Raw genomic sequence first — 18,942 nt, 5'->3', positions numbered from 1 at the left:
ATATTATATGGTTTTAGTAAATCTGAAGGAAACAATCTGCAGAAAATCTGATGGTGTGTATGGGGCTTTAGGAAAAAAACCTCAGTTTAGACATGGCGCTGCGGCTCGGGTGCCCCCATAGCTAGTTGCGCGCTGTGGGGGCACTCGAGGGAAGGGAGGGGCCAGGAGCAGCGAAGCGGAACCTGAGAAGAGGTGGATCCGGGCTGCTTTGTGCAAAACCATTGCGTTTGTTATTTACAAAAAAAAAGACTATAAAATCACTGTAATGCAGTGTATGCATTAAGGGGGAAAAAAAAAAACAAGTCCCCCCTCCCAGCCCCCCTATTATACTTACCTGAGCCCAATGTAAATCCGGTGATGTGCATGAGAACCATGTATGTATATGGGTGTCACTATTACACTTTTTTTTTTTTTTTTTTTTCGTGTGTTTAACCCTCAGAGTGAAATAAATTTGGAGGTTCGGGAGGAAGACACTGTGGAAGAACAGAAAGGTAACAAATAACACTGGATTTCATCCTTTTATTTTTTAACCACTTGACCTCTGGAAGATCCCCTCTCTTCATGACTAGGCCATTTTTTTTTTTTTTTTTTTCTCATCATGCAACGCCGTACATAAATTAAGTTTGTCATTTTATTTTTATTTTTTCTCCACAAATAGAGCTTTCTTTTGGTAGTATTTGATCACCACAATTTTTGCACTGTAAACAAAAAAAGACTAACAATTTTGCACCAAAAAAAAAATATTTTTTAGCTTTTGCTATAAAACATTTCCAATTTCTTCATTAATTTAGGACAATATGAATTCTGCTCCAAATGTTTTGTAAAAAATAAAAATCCAGATAAGTGTATATTGGTTTGCACAAAAGTTTTATAGCCTCTACAAACTATGTCATACTGTATATACTGGAAATTTTATTTTATACTAGTAATGGCAGTGATCAGTGACTTATAGGGGGACGGTGATATTGCAGAGGACAATCTGACACTTTGTGGGAACCTGTGACGCAAATACAGTGATCAGTGCTAAAAATTATGCTCTGTCACTGTACTAATGAGACTGGCTGGGAAGGGGTTAAACATCTAGAGTGATCAGAGGGTTACCTGTGTGCCTAGCCAGTGTTTTTGTGTTTACTATGTGTGCTGTTTTTACTAAGGTGTCACTGGACATAGCTCTGTCTCCCATCCCTGCATTGTACACAATGCCCGAGCACAGGCAGAGCTCTTGCTCCCCACACAGCACACAGTGGAGCTGAAGTCCCATTCCCTTACAGCTACAAGGTGCAGAGTGTATAGCGAGCTACTGGTTGCAGTTCTGACCTGTGAAATTCCATGGTAGGAACGGCAATTTGTGGCAGTAGCTAGCTGTATACTGTGAACATGGTAGCTGATAGGGAATGAGATGGGGAGGAGGAGCTCTTGGTGCTGTGCTCAAGATGGCAGCTGGCAAGCGTCTGGGGTGGTGGAGGGCTTGGAAGTACCCCCCCCCCCCCAGATCGGGGAAAAATTCTTACCACTGCTGTGTTTGAGGAATGGGTTTCTGCATGTAGGGCGCTCGGAGTAACAAGACTAGCCAGAGATGTCCGCCGTGTAGATCCCGGCAGAGGGAAGCCACAGATGGAGAAACCCAGAGAACAGCCACATTTCCGGTACCAGTGTGGAACACAGGGCCCGGAAGTTACGTCAGCTGGAAGCGACCTTGCGACTGCTCTGATCACCGCTGCCAGAGGGAAGGAGGAGGCGTTCGGCTTCAGGTATCGGTTTCTGGGATTGGCGCATTTTCGTGAGGACTGATACTCGCAAAAATGCCCTAGTGTCAGCACCGATATCGCCATCGGTGCAACCCTGATAGTGTAGGTAAGGTTGACTAAAGACCATCAAGTCCATCCAGTTCAACCTGTGTAGGTGTATGTGTGTCACTGTCGATAATCATTTCCCATATCCCTGTTAATGAGCTCTGGCCTGTTTGCAACCGCACGTGCAGAGCCCGCCAGGAAGTCGGCACTGCACAGTGCTGATCACAGGCAGTGGGACATTTCCTGATCTCTGCAGCCGCAGAAAATGTCTTGCTGCTTGTGATAAGCGTTTCCGCAGTGCCGACTTCCTGACGGGCTCTGCACGTGCGGTTGCGAACATGTCTGAGCTCATCCTTAATCCCTGTATGTCGTGCTTACTGGGATGCACATCTAGGAGTCTTTGAAAACTATTGATACTTATTGCTGACACCACTGATTGTGGAAGTGGGTTCCACATCCTTATTACACTGGCAGTGAAAAAAAATCCCTATGCAGTTTACTGGCCAATCCCAGCAGCCCTTTACCACGTGGTCAGCTGTGTCCAATCACAGCTGATCACAATGTAAACACAAGGTGGTTATCGGCATTCCTTTCCTTGCGCTGACAGTGCAAGGAGAGGAGAGCTGATAACTGGCTTGTGTGAAAAAGATATTTGCACTGATTATTGGTGTCCTGATTATCAGTGCAGTGCCAACATTGCCCACCAGTGCTGCCAATTCGTGACCATCAGTGTCACCCATCAGTGCTGCCTACCAGTGCCCATCAGTGCAGCCTCCATCAGCGCACATCAGTGAAGGAGAAAAATTACCTGTTTGCAAAATTTCAAAGCAAACTATAAACTTTTTTTTTTTTTCTGTTTTAATAAATCAAACGGGGTACCCCAAGGCTCTGTCCTAGGACCAATCCTAATTACCACTCCTGACCAGTCTGAGTACACATTATTTATCACCACCCTTTGGACACGCCCCTGTAACCAGTTTTCTATCCAAGAACAAACCTTATGGTCCATGCCAACAGACCTCAGTTTGTAAATTTGGCATTTATGAGGAACTGTATCAAATGCTTTTTTTAAATCCAGATACACCACATCCACCGGCCTTCCCTTTATCTAGATGGCAGCTCACTTACTCGTAGAATGTTAACAAATTGGTTTGGCAAGAACGATCTTTTATAAACCCATGCTGATTACTAAGTAGTGATACTGTTTTCATCAGCAAATTCTTGGATATTATCCCTTCTAATAGTTTACGTACTATCGATGTTAGACTGACAGGCTTGTAGTTTCCAGGAATATGTCTCCGCATTTTTTTTTTTTTTGAATATTGGTACCACTTGGGCTTTTCGCCAATCAGCTGGTACCATTCCTGTCAGTATGCTGTCCATAAAGATTAGGAATATAACAGAGGTTTTTCATAGTACAGGGAAGTAGCCATGATAAAGTATAAAGGGTACTGCTAGGGATTAGTCATATAACAAATGTCTATTCATTTATGGTGACCGTAGTTCCATAATATGTCTATTTAAAAATGTTTCTTGCAGACAGACCCTTTAACAGAAATACACCGGAGCGATTTCCCAGCCCTGTTCTCTCGGACAATTCTGATGCAGATTATAGCCAACAAGATTTACAGGTAATCTGGGGGAAGAAAAATATTGCACTGCAAGTGAAAACAGACAAAGCATATTTATTTTTATTTTTGGATAATGTAAAGGAGAGATATTGGGGAGATTCCCCTTCACTTCCTGTGGCAAAGCCAAAACAGGGAGCCACAGAGAATTCCTCCAAAGTGAGGAAATCCCTGTTTGTCACCAGCGTCCCCGTTGGAAGATCTTCTTTTTATTCCTGTTGTGGTGACAGCCCAAAAGTTGGGATTGTCTTGCACTTTCGGTGATAAGTAAACAAGTCATATAAAGAAGGTGACTGTCCCTAATGTGGACACCGACAGTATAAAAAAAAAAACCTGATAGGCGCTGTGGTCCTTAGCTGCTAAGGCTAAAGCTCAAATAGCTGAACATCTTATTTCCGAAATCTGCTAAAATTTTACTGATAAAAAGCAATGGCGGGGCATGATGTGAATTGTTGTATGTAGTTGAATGTTAATGCTATTTTTTTTCTTACCTGTGATGTGTAGGGGGAGTCTCCAGAAGGTGGGCCAAATGACGCTATATTACTAGAGGAAGACTTGTACCTAACAGATGAGCAGGAGATGAAGGAGGATGAATCTACTCTGGACTTTGACGCGGGTGAGCACACTGATTGGCAGCAAGCTCCAGCTGTTATCCTCGATTCTCATCTAGTTCAAGTACCAGTATGTCACATGGTGGTAGGGGCAGAAAAATGAGTAGACTTTAAGTGTTTTTTTTTTTTTTTCTCTCTCTCTCTCTCTCTGTAGGCTATGAGGTCGATTACGACCAGGAACTCGACCATTACCACTCGTTGCCTGGAGACATCAACCTCAAGAAGTTCTCAGAGTATGACCAGGTCATCGTTGGGGACAACCCGACCGCCGAAGGGGGGAAACATTTCATCTGCACTGAGTGTGGGAAAAGCTTTAGCCATTTCTCCTACCTCACCAAGCACCAGCGCTCCCATTCGGGGGAGAAGCCATTTTCCTGTGCCGAATGTGGCAAGCGGTTCACCTACAAGCCCAGCTTGGCGGCCCACCAGAGAGTGCACACCGGGGAGAAGCCCTACGCCTGCTCAGAATGCGGGAAACTGTTTGCCAGCAAGTTTAACTTGAAGACTCACGAAAAGATCCACTCTGGGGACAAGCCGGTGGTCTGTCCGGCATGCGGCAAGTGTTTCAGCAACAATCCCGCTCTGGTAAAACACCTGCGGATCCACACGGGCGAGAAGCCCTTCTCCTGCAGCCAGTGCGGCAAGTTCTTCTCGAGCCGCTCCGGCCTAAATGCCCATCTTATACTTCACACAGGCGAGAAGCCTTTTATGTGTTCCGAATGTGGCAAGTCTTTCGCTAACCAGTCCAACCTCATCTCCCACCGCATCATCCACACTGGCGAGAAGCCCTACACCTGCGTCGAATGCGGAAAAGGCTTCGCCAACCAGTCCAACTTGGCTAAGCACAAAATCATCCATACTGAAGAGAAGCCGTTCCTCTGCATGGAGTGTGGAAAATTCTTCACCCGGAAGGGTAGCCTAGACAAACATCGGCAGAGGATCCATGAGAAGACCAAACGTGTTCTCCAGTCACCTGAGCCTGTGAATTTTTAAGAGGACTTCAGTCTGGACTACCGTACTCTTCCCCCCCTCCCCACGAGTTGTGCAGGCAGTAGCTTGGCACCCTCAGCTCTGTGCCTTGCCCTGAAAAGCCTTAGCCTGGCAAACCTAGCTTGATCTGATGAACGTTGAAGGCCCATGGGCAGCCAAACCCTTCCTGTTTGTAGGCGTTCACTTGACCACTAACATCACATTTAAGTTGCAGAAAGAAAGTGAGACCTTGTGGGTTGACAGAGCCAGGAACACAACTGTTAAGGTTGCCCACTATGATTAATTGATTAACAAAAAAAAAAGGTGATTCAAGACTTCGGTCACCTCACTGGCTATGGTGGACTGATCGTTCAATTTTTCATCCAGCTTCTGAAAGATCCTACTGCTTTGGAGACGGGCTTGACCCAAAGGTAGCTCTTGTGAAGTCCTGCTTCATCCATAATCCTTCTGTTCTTGTGATATCTGCGGTGCAGGACATTGCCAAGATCATCCAACAAACTAAGATGTCTCAGATCTGCTGGTTACTACTCTGATCTTTTTTTTCCAAAGGCCCTTCTCATTTTATGGTGCCCAATGCCTTGAAGGTGAGGTTGTGCTGCCATGGTGGGTACAAATGCACCTTCTAGAACTTCTGTCACATTGCCAGCAATGTAAACGCCAATGTGTGAGACCTATAATATCCTTTGTGAAGCGGATGAAGCTGTGAGTGCAAGTGCAATGGTTCCAAAGAAATCATCCTCTACAAACCAATACATCTCAGCTCTTTTGGTTACTACTCTGGGCTCATATTAACAAATGCCCTTCTCGTTTTGTGGTGCCCAAGGTCTCGAAGGTGTGGTTGTGCTGCCATGGTGGGTACACATGCACCTTCTAGAACTTTGGTCACATTATCAGCCAATATACGAGACCATTAATATCCTTTGGTAGGTGGGTGAAGCTGGGAGCACAAGTGCAAAGGTTTCAAAGAGATCCTCAAACACCGTTGGTGGAATGATCCTTCAAGTCTTCACCCATCTTCTGAAGGACCCACCTTTTAGACACCGGCTTGACCCAGAGGTAGCTCTCGTGAAGTCCTGCTCCATCCAATATCTGTTGTGCAGGACTGTGCTAAGATCACCCGCACAAACTAAGATATCTCAGATCTGCTGATTACTATTCTGGTCTTCTCCTTACAAAGGCCCTTCTCATTTTTTGTCCTCGAAAGGTGAGATAGTTCATGGTGGGTACACATGCGCCTTTTAGAACTTCGGTCATATTATCAGCCAATATGCAAGACCGTTAATATGGGAGGTGGGTGAAACTGGGAGCACAAGTGCAAAGTTTCCAGAGGTCCTCAAACCATTGGTGGAATGATCCTTCAAGTCTTCATCCATCTTCTGAAGGATCCTACTGCGTTGGAGATGAGCTTGACCCAAAAGTAACTCTTGTGAAGTTCTGCTACATCCATAATCATTCAGTTTTTGTGATTTCTACAGTGCAGGACATTGCTAATATCACCCAACAAACCAAAATATATCTGATTACTGGTTACTACTCGTCTCCTCCTCACAAAGGTTCTTCTAACGCTTTTGGTACTTAAGGCCTTGAAGGTGAGGTTGTGCTGCCATGGGGGGTACACATGCACCTAGAACTTCGGTCACATTATCAGCCATGTAAAGTCCAATATGTAAAACCTATAATACCCTTTGGTAGGTGGGTGAAGCTGGGAGCACAAGTGCAAAGGTTCCAAAAAGAGCCTAGAAAACCGATGGTGGAATAATCCTTCAGTTCTTCATCCAGCTCCTAGAAGGATCCTGCTGCTTTGGAGTTGGGCTTGACCGAGAGGTTGCTCTTATGAAGTCCTGCTCGATCCATAACCATTCTGTTCTTCTATATCTGTAATGCAGGACGTTGCTAAGATCAACCCCACAAACCAAGACTCTTCGGCATTGCTGGTTACTACTCTGGTCTTCTCCTTCTCTTTTTTTTGGTGCCCAGAGTCTCGGAGGTGAGGTAGCGTTGCCATGGTGGGTACACATGCAACTTATAGAACTTTGTGAAGGACCTCTGCCTATACAAACAGGGAGGGGAGGGGGCATCATTTACCCAACTTGATAGCTTTTTTTTTTTTTTTTTAAACTGAAGGTTTGGCCTTTGCCCAATGGGCTTTTGGTAGGTATAGTAGCACTACATTCAATCAATGGAACGCTGCAAAACGTATTTGAACAGATAGGTAACAAAACAACTGATATCATGTTCGAGAGACGAGGTGCCTTTCACTGAGAAACCACATCATATTTTCACATCCAAAAATCCCTTCTTACTGAAGGCTATGTGTGCTAGAGGCAGGGCTGTGGTTAGAAACCACAGGGCTCTGTACAGCCAACCTGACAGCCCCCCCCAAATACATTTTATTGTGAAAAGTGAGTGATTGGTACCGATTACTCATTGTGTTCATTCAGGAAACTAAGGGGCTGGTAAATATGATTCTGTTGTATGCTTACAGCTGCTGGCGGGAAGAAGAGGGGGGGAAGGCACGCAGGGGGACCTGGGCAGCAGGGGGAAAGGTATGGTGCATAGGGGCGGCAATCAGTGCGGCAGGGGGGGAAATTACTGGAACGAATCCCCTGTATGGCTCTATCTGCAGCAGCTGAAAACTGGTGCAAGGGAGAGGAAAAGAAGCCAGCTTTCAGCTGCTGTAGATAAAGCCATACAGGGGATTGGTTCCAGTAATTGCCCCCTCACCACACTGATCACCCTTCCTACCCACATCAGATTCACCCTGCTGACTGGGCCTCCCTGCTGGCCATGGCCCCATACATAAGGACCAATGGTACCCTCTTATCCACAGCCCTAGCTAGAGGCACGTAGCTGAGCTTATGGAAGGGAGAGGTCCCCAAGTGATGATGTCACTACTATTCTAAGTGGAGGTGGGACGTAGAAGAAAAAAATATTCCTTGTATGGGTTGGCACTTCTCCTTAGGGCAAGTCATGTACAAATGAATTGATGTCAAACTCCACGCCAAACTAGGCATCTGCCTACTTAAAGCCCATCCCCGGGAAGATATTGCCCCCCTCCCCCCTCTGATTGCTGGTGTATTCGCCTAAAGTTGCAATCACTTGACGCTGCAGGCCAGAGTCTTCTATCCTTTTTTATTCACATGTGATGGGGTCCTTTAGGTGTCTTGGGTTGCCTGGAGATGGGCTTTAACTACAGCATATTAACAGCCCAGCTGCTGTCGTAGGGTAGAGAGAAACTCGCAAGACTTTACAGCCCCCTGAGGACTAGGGAAGCTCAAAAAGAACACTGGAAAAACAAAAGCAGAGGGCGCACCAGCCTTGCGTATTACCTTTTAAAAACTTCCCTACTCTGGGATTGGAGCAGTGGAACAGAGTGTGAATCACTGTGGATATTGATGAGCTTGATATCATGTACTGTTCATGAGTACACATCTGTTTACCTTAAAAACTATTTTTATTGAAGAAGGTAAACTGATGTGTACTCACAAACAGCACATGATATCAAGCTCTTCACTATCCATAGGAATCCGCATACTCTGATCCACTGTGCCAATTCCAGCGTAGGGAATACACTTCCCATGTCGAATGTGTTTCGAGGGTAGGTAGCCTCTTCTTTGGATCCCTGGACTCTAAAGAAGAGGGTACCTATCCTCAAAACACGTCGGCCAGTGAAAGTGTCTTATTTGCGTTGGGATTGGTGTAGTGGACCAGAGCGCGCGGATCACTTTGGATATCGATGAGCTTGATATTGTGTTGTTTATGAGTACACATCGGTTTACCATAAAAACACTTTTTATTGAAGAAATAAAACGGACGTGTACTCAAAAACAGCACTTGATATCAATATCCACAATGACCCACATGCTCCGGTCCACTGTGCCAATCCCAACGTAAGGAAGATCCTTTCAATGTCCGACATGTTTTGGATACTCTCCTCTTCAAAGTCCAGGGATCTGAACTCGAAACACGTTCGAAATTGGAAGTGTCTTCCCTACGCTGGGATTGGCGCAGTGGACTAGATAGCACAGGTCATTGTGGACATTGATGAGCTTGATATCATGTGTGCTTTGTGAATACACATCGTTTACCTTCTTCATTAAAGAGTTTTTAAGGTAAACTGATGTGTACTCGCAAACCCCACAGGATATCAAGCTCATCAATGTCCACAGTGACCCGCACACTCTGGTCCACTGCTCCAACCCCAACGTAAGGAAGACACTTCCAATGGCTAACGTGTTTCGGGGGTAGGTACCCTCTTCTTCAGATCTCTGGACTTTGAAGAAGAGGGTACCTCCCCTCCGAACCGAAACACATCAGCCATTGGAAGTGTCTTCTCTGCAACGGAGGCTCCATCGAGGATCGCAACAAGTAAGATGTTCCATAGTGGTGGTAGGAGGTGGTCTACGACATCATTGCTCCTCCAGCGGTAGGAAAGCAGAGCCAGAAACATAGGAACTGGCTTCCTACCGCTGGGTTCTCAGAGAAATCTTAAGGCAAGGTGATTAAAGCTGCCAACGCTAACTAAAAAAAAAAATGAGTTTTGTATGAAAGGATGTTCAAAAATGATTTCAGCATGAAAAATAAATTAAAACATGTGAAGGGGGGGGGGGGGGGGGGGAGCTTTTGATTGTTCAAGCAACATTTTGGTCTAATACAGACTACTTGCCCCGCATTTTCTCAACATCCTGGAATCAATTTGGGAAGACACCATCTGCGTGTTCCCGGGTTCCAAGCTCTGCTCTCTGTAGTCCATAGAGAGGGAGCTTGCATGGAATCATTTGACAAGACTGCCGTCCTAAGCGGGAGCACTGTGAAAAGCCAGCTGAATGTATCTGGAATGAATTATAAGGAACCCAGGAGTAAAGTTGAAGAAGGGTGCATGTTCTGGCTTTACCATACCATGACTGCAGTGTTTTCTGGAGCCATTTGCTTGGTTCCCTTTACATATCAGAAGTGGAATTCTCACCTGTCTGCTCAGAGGTGTGCAGAGCACATAGTGGGCCCCTGTAGAGACTCCAGGGGGCAAGCGAGGTGCCTGTACATAGACAGACAGATATTCATACTGCAGTGTTCTGGATTGCACTCTGTTGTATAAGGAATTGTACAACGATGCTGGACCCTGGCTCATTTTCATACACAGAAATGCATTTGTTCAGTCTAAAATATACTTTTATTCAATAAAAATGTATATAGTCTGAATTGGATTGTGTATGCTTTACTAGATTTATCTGCGAGTGTAGGGAGCTTGATAAGATAATATGTACAGATTTAGGAGAAGATAGATCAATAGACGGACAGATGGATGGATACAATAGATGGGATAGATAGAATGAATAGATAGATGGACAGACACACACACTCACACTCTCTCTCTCTCTCTCTATCTATTATATATATATATAATTCTGCACACACAATAGATGTGGTGATGCGATTGATAGATGGAAAAAATGCAATAAGTAGATGGGGAGGATGCAATAGATGGATAGATAGTGTGATAGATCAGTAGGATAGATAGATACAATAGGTATAGATAGACAAGATGTGATAGATAGGTGGATGAAATAGTGATTACCAAAAGTATTGGGACCCCAGTCTTTAATGGCATCCCAGTCTTAGTCCGTAGGGTTCAATATTGAGTTGGCCCAACCTTTGCCGCTATAACAGCTTCAACTCTTCTGGGAAGGCCGTCCACAAGGTTTAGGCGTGTGTCTATGGGAATGTTTGACCATTCTTCCAGAAGTGCATTTATGAGGTCAGGCACTGATGTTGGACAAGATGGTCCCGACGATTATCGTTTTTGTGCCCATTAACTGGCCAAAAAATGAACGAACTGTCAACATGACCGAATTTTGGCTGATTTTTCGTATAGTGTATGGCCAACATAAGACTGGGATGTCATGAAAGTTTGTGTGTGTAAAGGCAGGCGTCCCAATACTTTTGACAAGTTAATGTAGATGGATAGATACAATAGATGCCATAGGTAGATGGATCGATAGATACAATAGATGTGATGGATAGGTAGATGGATGAATAGATACAATAAATGTGATAGGTAGGGGTAGATAGATGGATGAATAGACAGCGATGTCACAGGCATATACACATAGATGAGTAGATAGATTTGAGAGAACAGTTAGATTAGAGACCTATATATTTCATAATAAATATTTATTTCTTATGATCATCAGCTCCATCTAGTGGCCATAGTGCAATATTTATGCATAATATTTAGACTTTAAAAAAATTAAGAATTCACACCTTATTTTATTCAACAGAAACAGTTTATAAAGCATGCGTATAAGGGAACGACCAGATGTGCAATTAATGTCATCAGTTTCAGTTTAGACAATAGTAAATAAGATGTTTGGCAAGAAAAATAGATTTTTGATTTACCAGTAAAATCCATCAATTGGAGTACAATGCAGGATCCACAGGATCATTAGTCCTTACGATTGGTTATATGCAGCGACCTTCAGGCGATTGGACACTGGCAAAAGCTTTGCTCAGACCATGAATTCTCATATAACCCAACCCACTCTGGTTTTGCTAGTGTCCTTAGGTGATGGACATCTCCTATAGAGAAGTTTTCTAAAGCATTCTTTTAATTTTCTTGACTACTTCAACTGACACTTTTATCAAGGTCCAACTGCTTATTCCCTAGGTTCACTAGCAGTTGCTGAGTCACTTATCCTAAAAAATAAAAGGAGTCAGAAGCATGGTGTGGGCCAAGGAATGAATCTGTTTATATCGTGCATCCAGAGTTGCAGCAGTCTGGAGTGAAACTGGGCATATGGTACAGCCTCAAAGGAGGTAACCATTAGACCCAAAACCCTTGTGCAAGCACAAAGTGAGGGTTCTATTAGATCCAACTTCAAAGTAGAGGGACAGAAGTTTGTCTCGGGGCAGAATCTAGCGCATTCCATCAACAGTACAGGCCAGACCCACTTCTTTATTCCAGTGTCTTCTGGGTATGGCCCCCCAAAGCAAAGCAGAGGAGTCAACCGATCCAAAAGATGCAGTAGGAGCCACAGTAGCTATGGCGCAGCCAGGAATCATTATAGGAGGATCATCTTGGTAGAAGTATCGTCATCCTAATCGGAGAGAAAACCTCCATAAGATGAAGGTAAAAGAAGAGGTCCTATGGTGGGCCAAGCCATAATACTCCTACACTGGAAGTCTGCTATGGTATCATTCATGCGTGAGTGGGTTTCTGAATTAAAATTTTATTATGCTTATGGAAGAGCTACTGGTCATTACTGATGAAAATTTTACCAAACTTCAAGACATGGGGTTCTCATTGATAGAATTTTCCAATTCCCCGAAATCTTGCCTTTTCTCGGGAGTTAGGATTCCAGATGATTACCTCTGGGGCTGAATGGATGGACCCTTCCATCAGGTGCTCTAATTCTTATTTTCTCGTCACTTTTTCTGAATATTTCTTGCCCTCTCCCCAGACATCTCTTTCAGGGCATTCAATCAACATTACAGGCCAGCCCCATTCCAGTGACGTCTGAGTGCGGTCCCCAAAGGCAAAACCGAGGAGTTAATCAATCCGGAAAGTGCAGTAGGAACCTTGATGGCTATGGTGCAGTCAGGAATCTTGATAGGAGAATCCTCTTGGTAGAAGAATTATCAACATCAGAGAGCGAGAGAAAACCTCCATAGGATGAAGGTAAATGAAGAGGTCCTATGGCAGACTGAGCCAAGATACTCTGACATTGGAAGTCTACTATGGTACCATTCGTGAGGGTTTCTGAATCAAATTGTATTATGCGAAAGGAAGAGCTACTGTCCTTTACCAAATTTTTAAGACTTGTAGTTCTCATGGATAGAATTTTCCATTTCCCCCGAAATCTTGCCTATTCTCAGGAGTTAGGCTCTCAATGAATACCCCTGACACTAGATGAATGGACCCTTACATCGGGCATTCTATTTCTCCTTATTTTATCTTCTTCACTTTTTCTGTCTTTCTCTTGCCCTCCCCCCAGATGTCTCTCATCCCCTACTTCAAAACTGGAAAAGTGGCACCCTCCAAATGTCATTTGTAGGTCCACGAAAGGATTTTCCTCACCTGGGATTGCTTTTCACACTTCCTTGATTGGAGTCTGTATTGACTCTAAGCCCGCTACCCTTTTGGATTTTAATACAGTGGCCGACCAAGAAAACTCTTGAGACCATAACTGGTGGATGTTTTAACCAACTGATGGGTGTGGACTCTTGATCCCATAACTGGTGGGTGTGGACTCTTGATCCCATAACTGGTGGGTGTGGACTCTTGATCCCATAACTGGTGGGTGTGGACTCTTGATCCCATAACTGGTGGGTGTGGACTCTTGATCCCATAACTGGTGGGTGTGGACTCTTGATCCCATAACTGGTGGGTGTGGACTCTTGATCCCATAACTGGTGGATGTGGTGGACTCTTGATCCCATAACTGGTGGATGTGGTGGACTCTTGATCCCATAACTGGTGGATGTGGTGGACTCTTGCTCCCATAACTGGTGGATGTGGTGGACTCTTGCTCCCATAACTGGTGGATGTGGACTCTTGATCCCATAACTGGTGGATGTGGACTCTTGATCCTATAACTGGTGGATGTGGACTCTTGATCCCATAACTGGTGGATGTGGACTCTTGATCCCATAACTGGTGGATGTGGACTCTTGATCCCATAACTGGTGGATGTGCACTCTTGATCCTATAACTGGTGGATGTGGACTATTGATCCCATAACTGGTGGATGTGGACTATTGATCCCATAACTGGTGGGTGTGGACTCTTGATCCCATAACTGGTGGATGTGGACTCTTGAGCCCATAACCTGTGGATGTTTTAACCATGTCATAACATTACTTAAACCCATACTGTTCACTACTCCTCGTGGATCATCACTTCTCTTATTTTGTATATTGTTATTTTTGCAGTATCGAGATTGTGGAAATTGAATATGTGCCACACTTTTCAATGAAATGTAGTCTTGAAAATAAGCAGCCTTCTCCTTTTTTTTTTTTTTCTTTTTTTTTGTCATTGTCCAATCACCTGAAGGTAGCTACATAAAACCAATGGCAAAGACTAATGATCCTCTGTCCACTACAACTAAGAAAATCAACTTTTTTTTTGTTGACACGGAGATGAAACCTGAAGATGGTGGTGATCTAATTTGAGTCTTCGCTTTTCAAAAGAAGATAAACGCTTTATGTAGAAAGTACCAAAATTTGATTCAAAAGTCTGAAACCTGAGGATGGGTTCAAGTTCAGCTAAAGTGAAAACAATTGCCAAGATTTAGAACCTTTACAACCATTTGTACTTCATGGCCAGAAGATGGGTTCCCCATTCGCCCACGCCCATAAATAAGATGGCTTCTGTGAAATCCTCCAGAATCATTATTGAGTCTATAAAGAGTGTTGAAAGAAAATTAACCTTCACAAGCATGTATATTTCATGGCCAGCAAATGAGTTCTCCATTTGCTCAAGCCCATAAATAAATGCTTCTGTTAAATCCTCCAGTATCATTCTTGAGTCTTTAAACATAGTGGAAACAAAAAGTCGTTTTTGTGGAGAGGTCAACATAAGCTTTCTCTTTAGGACACATATTCCACCCCACTGTTGGGATGACTCCATCTTTGAAGTCCAGTAGATCATAAAGATTCAGAAGAAGGTCCTTAAATCTTGGTTCCAAAAATCCGACCCTGAAAACAGTCAACATGGCAAAGTTTGCTCAAAAAATGTAGAACCACCAACGTAGCCTATGTTGAGAAGACAAACTTTTTTCTGGAATTTCCTTCTAAAAATCTATTGAACATTGTGCTTTCTATTTTCATTGTTAACCACTTCAATACAGGGCACTTAAACACCTTCCTGCCCAGACCAATTTTGAGCTTTCAGCGCTGTCGCACTTTGACAATTGCGCGGTCATGCTACACTGTACCCAAATGAAATTTTTTCTATTTTTTTTCCCGCAAATAGAGCTTTCTTTTGGTGGTTTTTGATCACCTCTACGGTTTTTATTTTTTTTGCGCTACAAATAAAAAAATACCGAAAATGTTGAAAAATATTTTTTTTTTAGTTTCAGTTTCAAAACTTTGTAAATAAGTACGTTTTCTCCTTCACTGATGGGCACTGATGGGGCTACACTGATGGGCACTGATAAGGCGGCACTGATGGGCACCAATGAAGTGGCACTGATGAGGTGGCATTGATGGACACTGATAGGCGGCACTGATAGGCGACACGGATGGACACTGATAGGTGGCACAAATTGGCACTGATACCTGGCACGGATTGGCATGGATGGGCGGCAGAGATGGGCATGGATAGGCGGCACAGATGGGCACGGATAGGCGGCACAGGTGGGCACTGATAGGCGGCACAGGTGGGCACTGATAGGCGGCACAGGTGGGCACTCATAGGCGGCACAGGTGGGCACTCATAGGCGGCATTGGTGTTATACTGTACTAATGGATGCCAATCAGTGCCAAACAATAATGCATGCCAATCAGTGATGCCCATTGTGGGCACTGATTGGCATCCATTATGGGCACTAATTGGCATCCATTGTGCTGACTGGCATCCCTGGTGGTCTGGTGGCGTCCCTGGTGGTCCAGTGTGGGCATCCTCGGGGGGGGGGGGGCTGTGCTGATAATCGATCAGCACAGACCCCCCCCCTGTCAGAGGAGCAGCCGATCGGCTCTCCTCTACTCGCGTCTGACAGACGCGAGTGAGGAAAAGCCGATCACCAGCTCTTCCCATTTACACTGTGATCAGCCGTGGTTGGACACGGCTGATCACGTGGTAAAGCGTCTCCGTCGGAGACTCTTTACCGAGATCGTAGTTGCCGGGTGTCAGACTGACACCCCGCAACAATGATCGCCGCGATGCGCGCCCCCGCGGGCGCGCAGCGGCTCATAATCCTGATCACGTCATATGACGTCCGGTCAGGATTATGAAACCACTTTGCCACCGTCAATTTGTAATAGGGCGGGTGGCAAGTGGTTAAAGAGGAGTTCCGCCGACATTCTTTTTTTTTTTTTTTTTTTTTTTTTAAAAGTCAGCAGCTACAAATACTGCAGCTGCTGACTTTTAAAATATGGACAATTACCTGTCCAGGACTCCCATGATGTCCTCACCTGAAGCCGATCTGTCCCTCGGGTGGAGGTGCCGCCATCTTCGGTAAGGGTATCAGGAAGTGAAGCCTTGCGGCTTCACAGCCTGGTTCCCTGCTGCGCATGCACGAGTTGCGCTGTGCATCCTCACTAGTCCCTGCTGTCTTCTGGGACCTGTGTGTCTCCCAGAAGACAGCGAGGGGGGGCGGTCATGGCGTAGATTACCGCAGAGCCTGCGGCCATCTATGCCCGGAAGTGGGAGAAGATACCTGGATTAGACAGGTATCTGCTCCCCCCTTCCCCCTGAAAGGTGCCAAATATGACACTGGAGGTGGGGGAGGAATCCGATCAGGGGAATTTCCATTTTTGGGTGAAACTCCGCTTTAACCATATTATTTTCATTTCAGTGCCCCCATTAAGTCGCCACCAAAGCATCCTTCCTATGAACTCTCTGGTGCTTGATGAGGTGAGTGGACCTCTTGAAACTTCCTGCAATGCGAGCATGCATAAGGCTTCTCGTGGCTGTGAATCTTTTGATGGGAGACGAGCTGCGATCGGTGGCTCAGGCTGGGTTCACACTATCTTTGCATGTGGCTCACAGCACGAGTCCGGTGTTTCCTCGTTCACACAACGGGCAATGAACCTTGCAACTGGCCGTAAGGGAGGCATATTGACCACCACTGTAAGAGGGACTTTCTTCCCACTGCCCCCCCCCCCCCCCCCATGTAAAGAGCATTTTTAACCCTGATCCCCAATAAACTGGCCTTAACAGGGGGTTCCCCAAGACCACTCATTTTTTGAGGGTCCCTCTGGGATAACAATCTGACATATAGAGTGGGCTCTGATGTATAGAGGGGGTTCTAAAGTAAAGGGAGGTCTCTGACATATAGAGTTGACTCCGATGTACACTCACCGGCCACTTTATTCGGTACACCTGTTCAGTTGCTTGGTGACACAAATTGCTAATCACATGGCAGCAACTCATTGCATTTAGGCATCTAGACGTGGTGAAGAGGACTTGCTGAAGTTCAAACTGAATATCAAAATTGGGAAGAAAGGGGATTTAGGTGACTTTGAACATGGTATGGTTTTTGGTGCCAGACAGGCTGGTTTGAGGATTTCAAAAACTGCTGGGATTTTCACACACAACCATCTCTCGGGTTTACAGAGAATGGTCCGAAAAAGAGAAAATATCCAGTGAGCGGCAGTTGGGTGGAGGAAAATGCCTTGTTGATGTCAGAAGAGAATGGGCAGACTGGTTCCAGATGATAGAAAGGCAACAGTAACTCAAATAACCACTCGTTACACCCAAGGTATGGAGAATATCTTGTCTGAACACACAACACATCCAACCATGAAGCAGATGGGCTACAACAGCAGAAGACCACACCGGGTGCCACTCAGTTAAGAACAGGAAACTGAGGCTACAATTGGCACAGGCTCACCAAAATTGAACAATAGAAGATTGGAAAAACGTTGCCTGGTCTGATGAGTCTCGATTTCAGCTGTGACATTCAGATGGTGGGGTCAGAATTTGGTGTAAACAACATGAAAGCATGGATCCATCCTGCCTTGTATCAATGGTTCAGGCTGGTGGTGTAATGGTGTGGCCTGTGGGGGATATTTACTCGATACACTTTGGGCCCCTTAGTCTGAATTGAGCATCGTTAAATGCCACGGATTACCTGAGTATTGTTGCTGACCATGTCCATCCCTTTATGACTACAGTGTACCCAGTGCTGGGACAAGGCCATTTGGTGCCCAGGGCAAAGATGGCAAACTGCACCCCCCCCCCCCTTTTAAGAAAGAATCAATGTTTCAAAACAAGAATATACTTATTATTATTATATTAAGGGACACTCTGATGGACAAATTGTATGTTAAGGGGCACCCTGATGGGCACATTTTATATTAAGGGGCACTCTGATGGGCACAAAAAAGTGCCTCTTAACGTAAAATCTGCCCATCAGAGTGCCCCTTAATACAAAATCTGCCCATCAGTGTTGCTCTTAAAACAAAATATGCCCATTAGCATTCCCCTTAACATAAAATGTGCCCATCAGTGTGCCCCTTAACATAAAATGTGCCCATCAGCGTGCACCTTAAAAAAAATAAGGGTCCCGCTGATGGGCACCTTATATGTTAAGGGGCACTCTGATGGGCACATTTTATTTTAAGGGGGAACGCTGATGGGCACACCAAAATCTGTCCATCAGTGTGCCCCTTAAGAAAATATGCCCATCAAGTGTGCACATTAAAAATATACCCATCAGCATGCCCCTTAAAATAAAATGTGCCCATCAGAGTGCCCCTTAATATAAAATGTGCCCATCAGAATGGCCCTTAATATAAAATGTGCCCCTTAACATAAAATAAGGGTCATGCTGATGGGTACCTTTTATGTTAAGAGGCACTCTGATGGGTACATTTTATTTTAAGTGGCACGCTGATGGTTATAATTTTAATGTGCACACTGATAGGCGCATTTTATGTTAATGGGTACACCAAAATGTGTCCATCAGTGTGCCCCTTAAGAAAATATGCCCATCAAGTGTGCACATTCAAAATATACCCATCAGCATGCCCCTTAAAATAAAATTTGTCCACCAGAGTGACCCTTAACATAAAAAAGGTGCCCATCAGCGTGGCCTTTAACAAAAGATGCCAATTAGTGATTACTGGTTAACATGTGGCCCACATACCTTGAATGAAGGAGGGCACAACTGAAATACCAAAGGGGTGGAAGCTGCGAGATATGGAGAACCAGTACCTGAACCACGAGCAGCGGGGGGGTGAGGCGTGGGGCGCACATGT

General features: G+C 44.9%; 2 protein-coding genes across 2 annotated transcripts in view; one reads left to right on the top strand and one right to left on the bottom strand.

The window, feature by feature from the left end:
- The window catches only part of LOC143955420 (uncharacterized), a 77,202-nt gene extending 67,646 nt beyond the window's left edge, over positions 1–9,556 (top strand). The window contains exons 17-20 of the mRNA XM_077465470.1: positions 440–491; positions 3,333–3,424; positions 3,926–4,037; positions 4,187–9,556. Coding sequence (XP_077321596.1) covers positions 440–491; positions 3,333–3,424; positions 3,926–4,037; positions 4,187–5,025 — 1,095 coding nt within the window. The 3' untranslated portion in view covers positions 5,026–9,556. The remainder of the gene's footprint in view (positions 1–439; positions 492–3,332; positions 3,425–3,925; positions 4,038–4,186) is intronic.
- LOC143956160 (uncharacterized) overlaps positions 1–18,942 on the bottom strand; it is a 482,654-nt gene that overhangs the window by 256,673 nt on the left and 207,039 nt on the right. The window lies entirely within an intron of this gene.

This window comes from Lithobates pipiens, unplaced genomic scaffold, assembly GCF_037356315.1.
Source record: "Lithobates pipiens isolate NorthernLeopardFrog02 unplaced genomic scaffold, aLitPip1_a1.2 Scaffold_35, whole genome shotgun sequence".
Taxonomy (NCBI): domain Eukaryota; kingdom Metazoa; phylum Chordata; class Amphibia; order Anura; family Ranidae; genus Lithobates; species Lithobates pipiens.
This window is presented reverse-complemented; position numbering and strand designations above follow the sequence as displayed.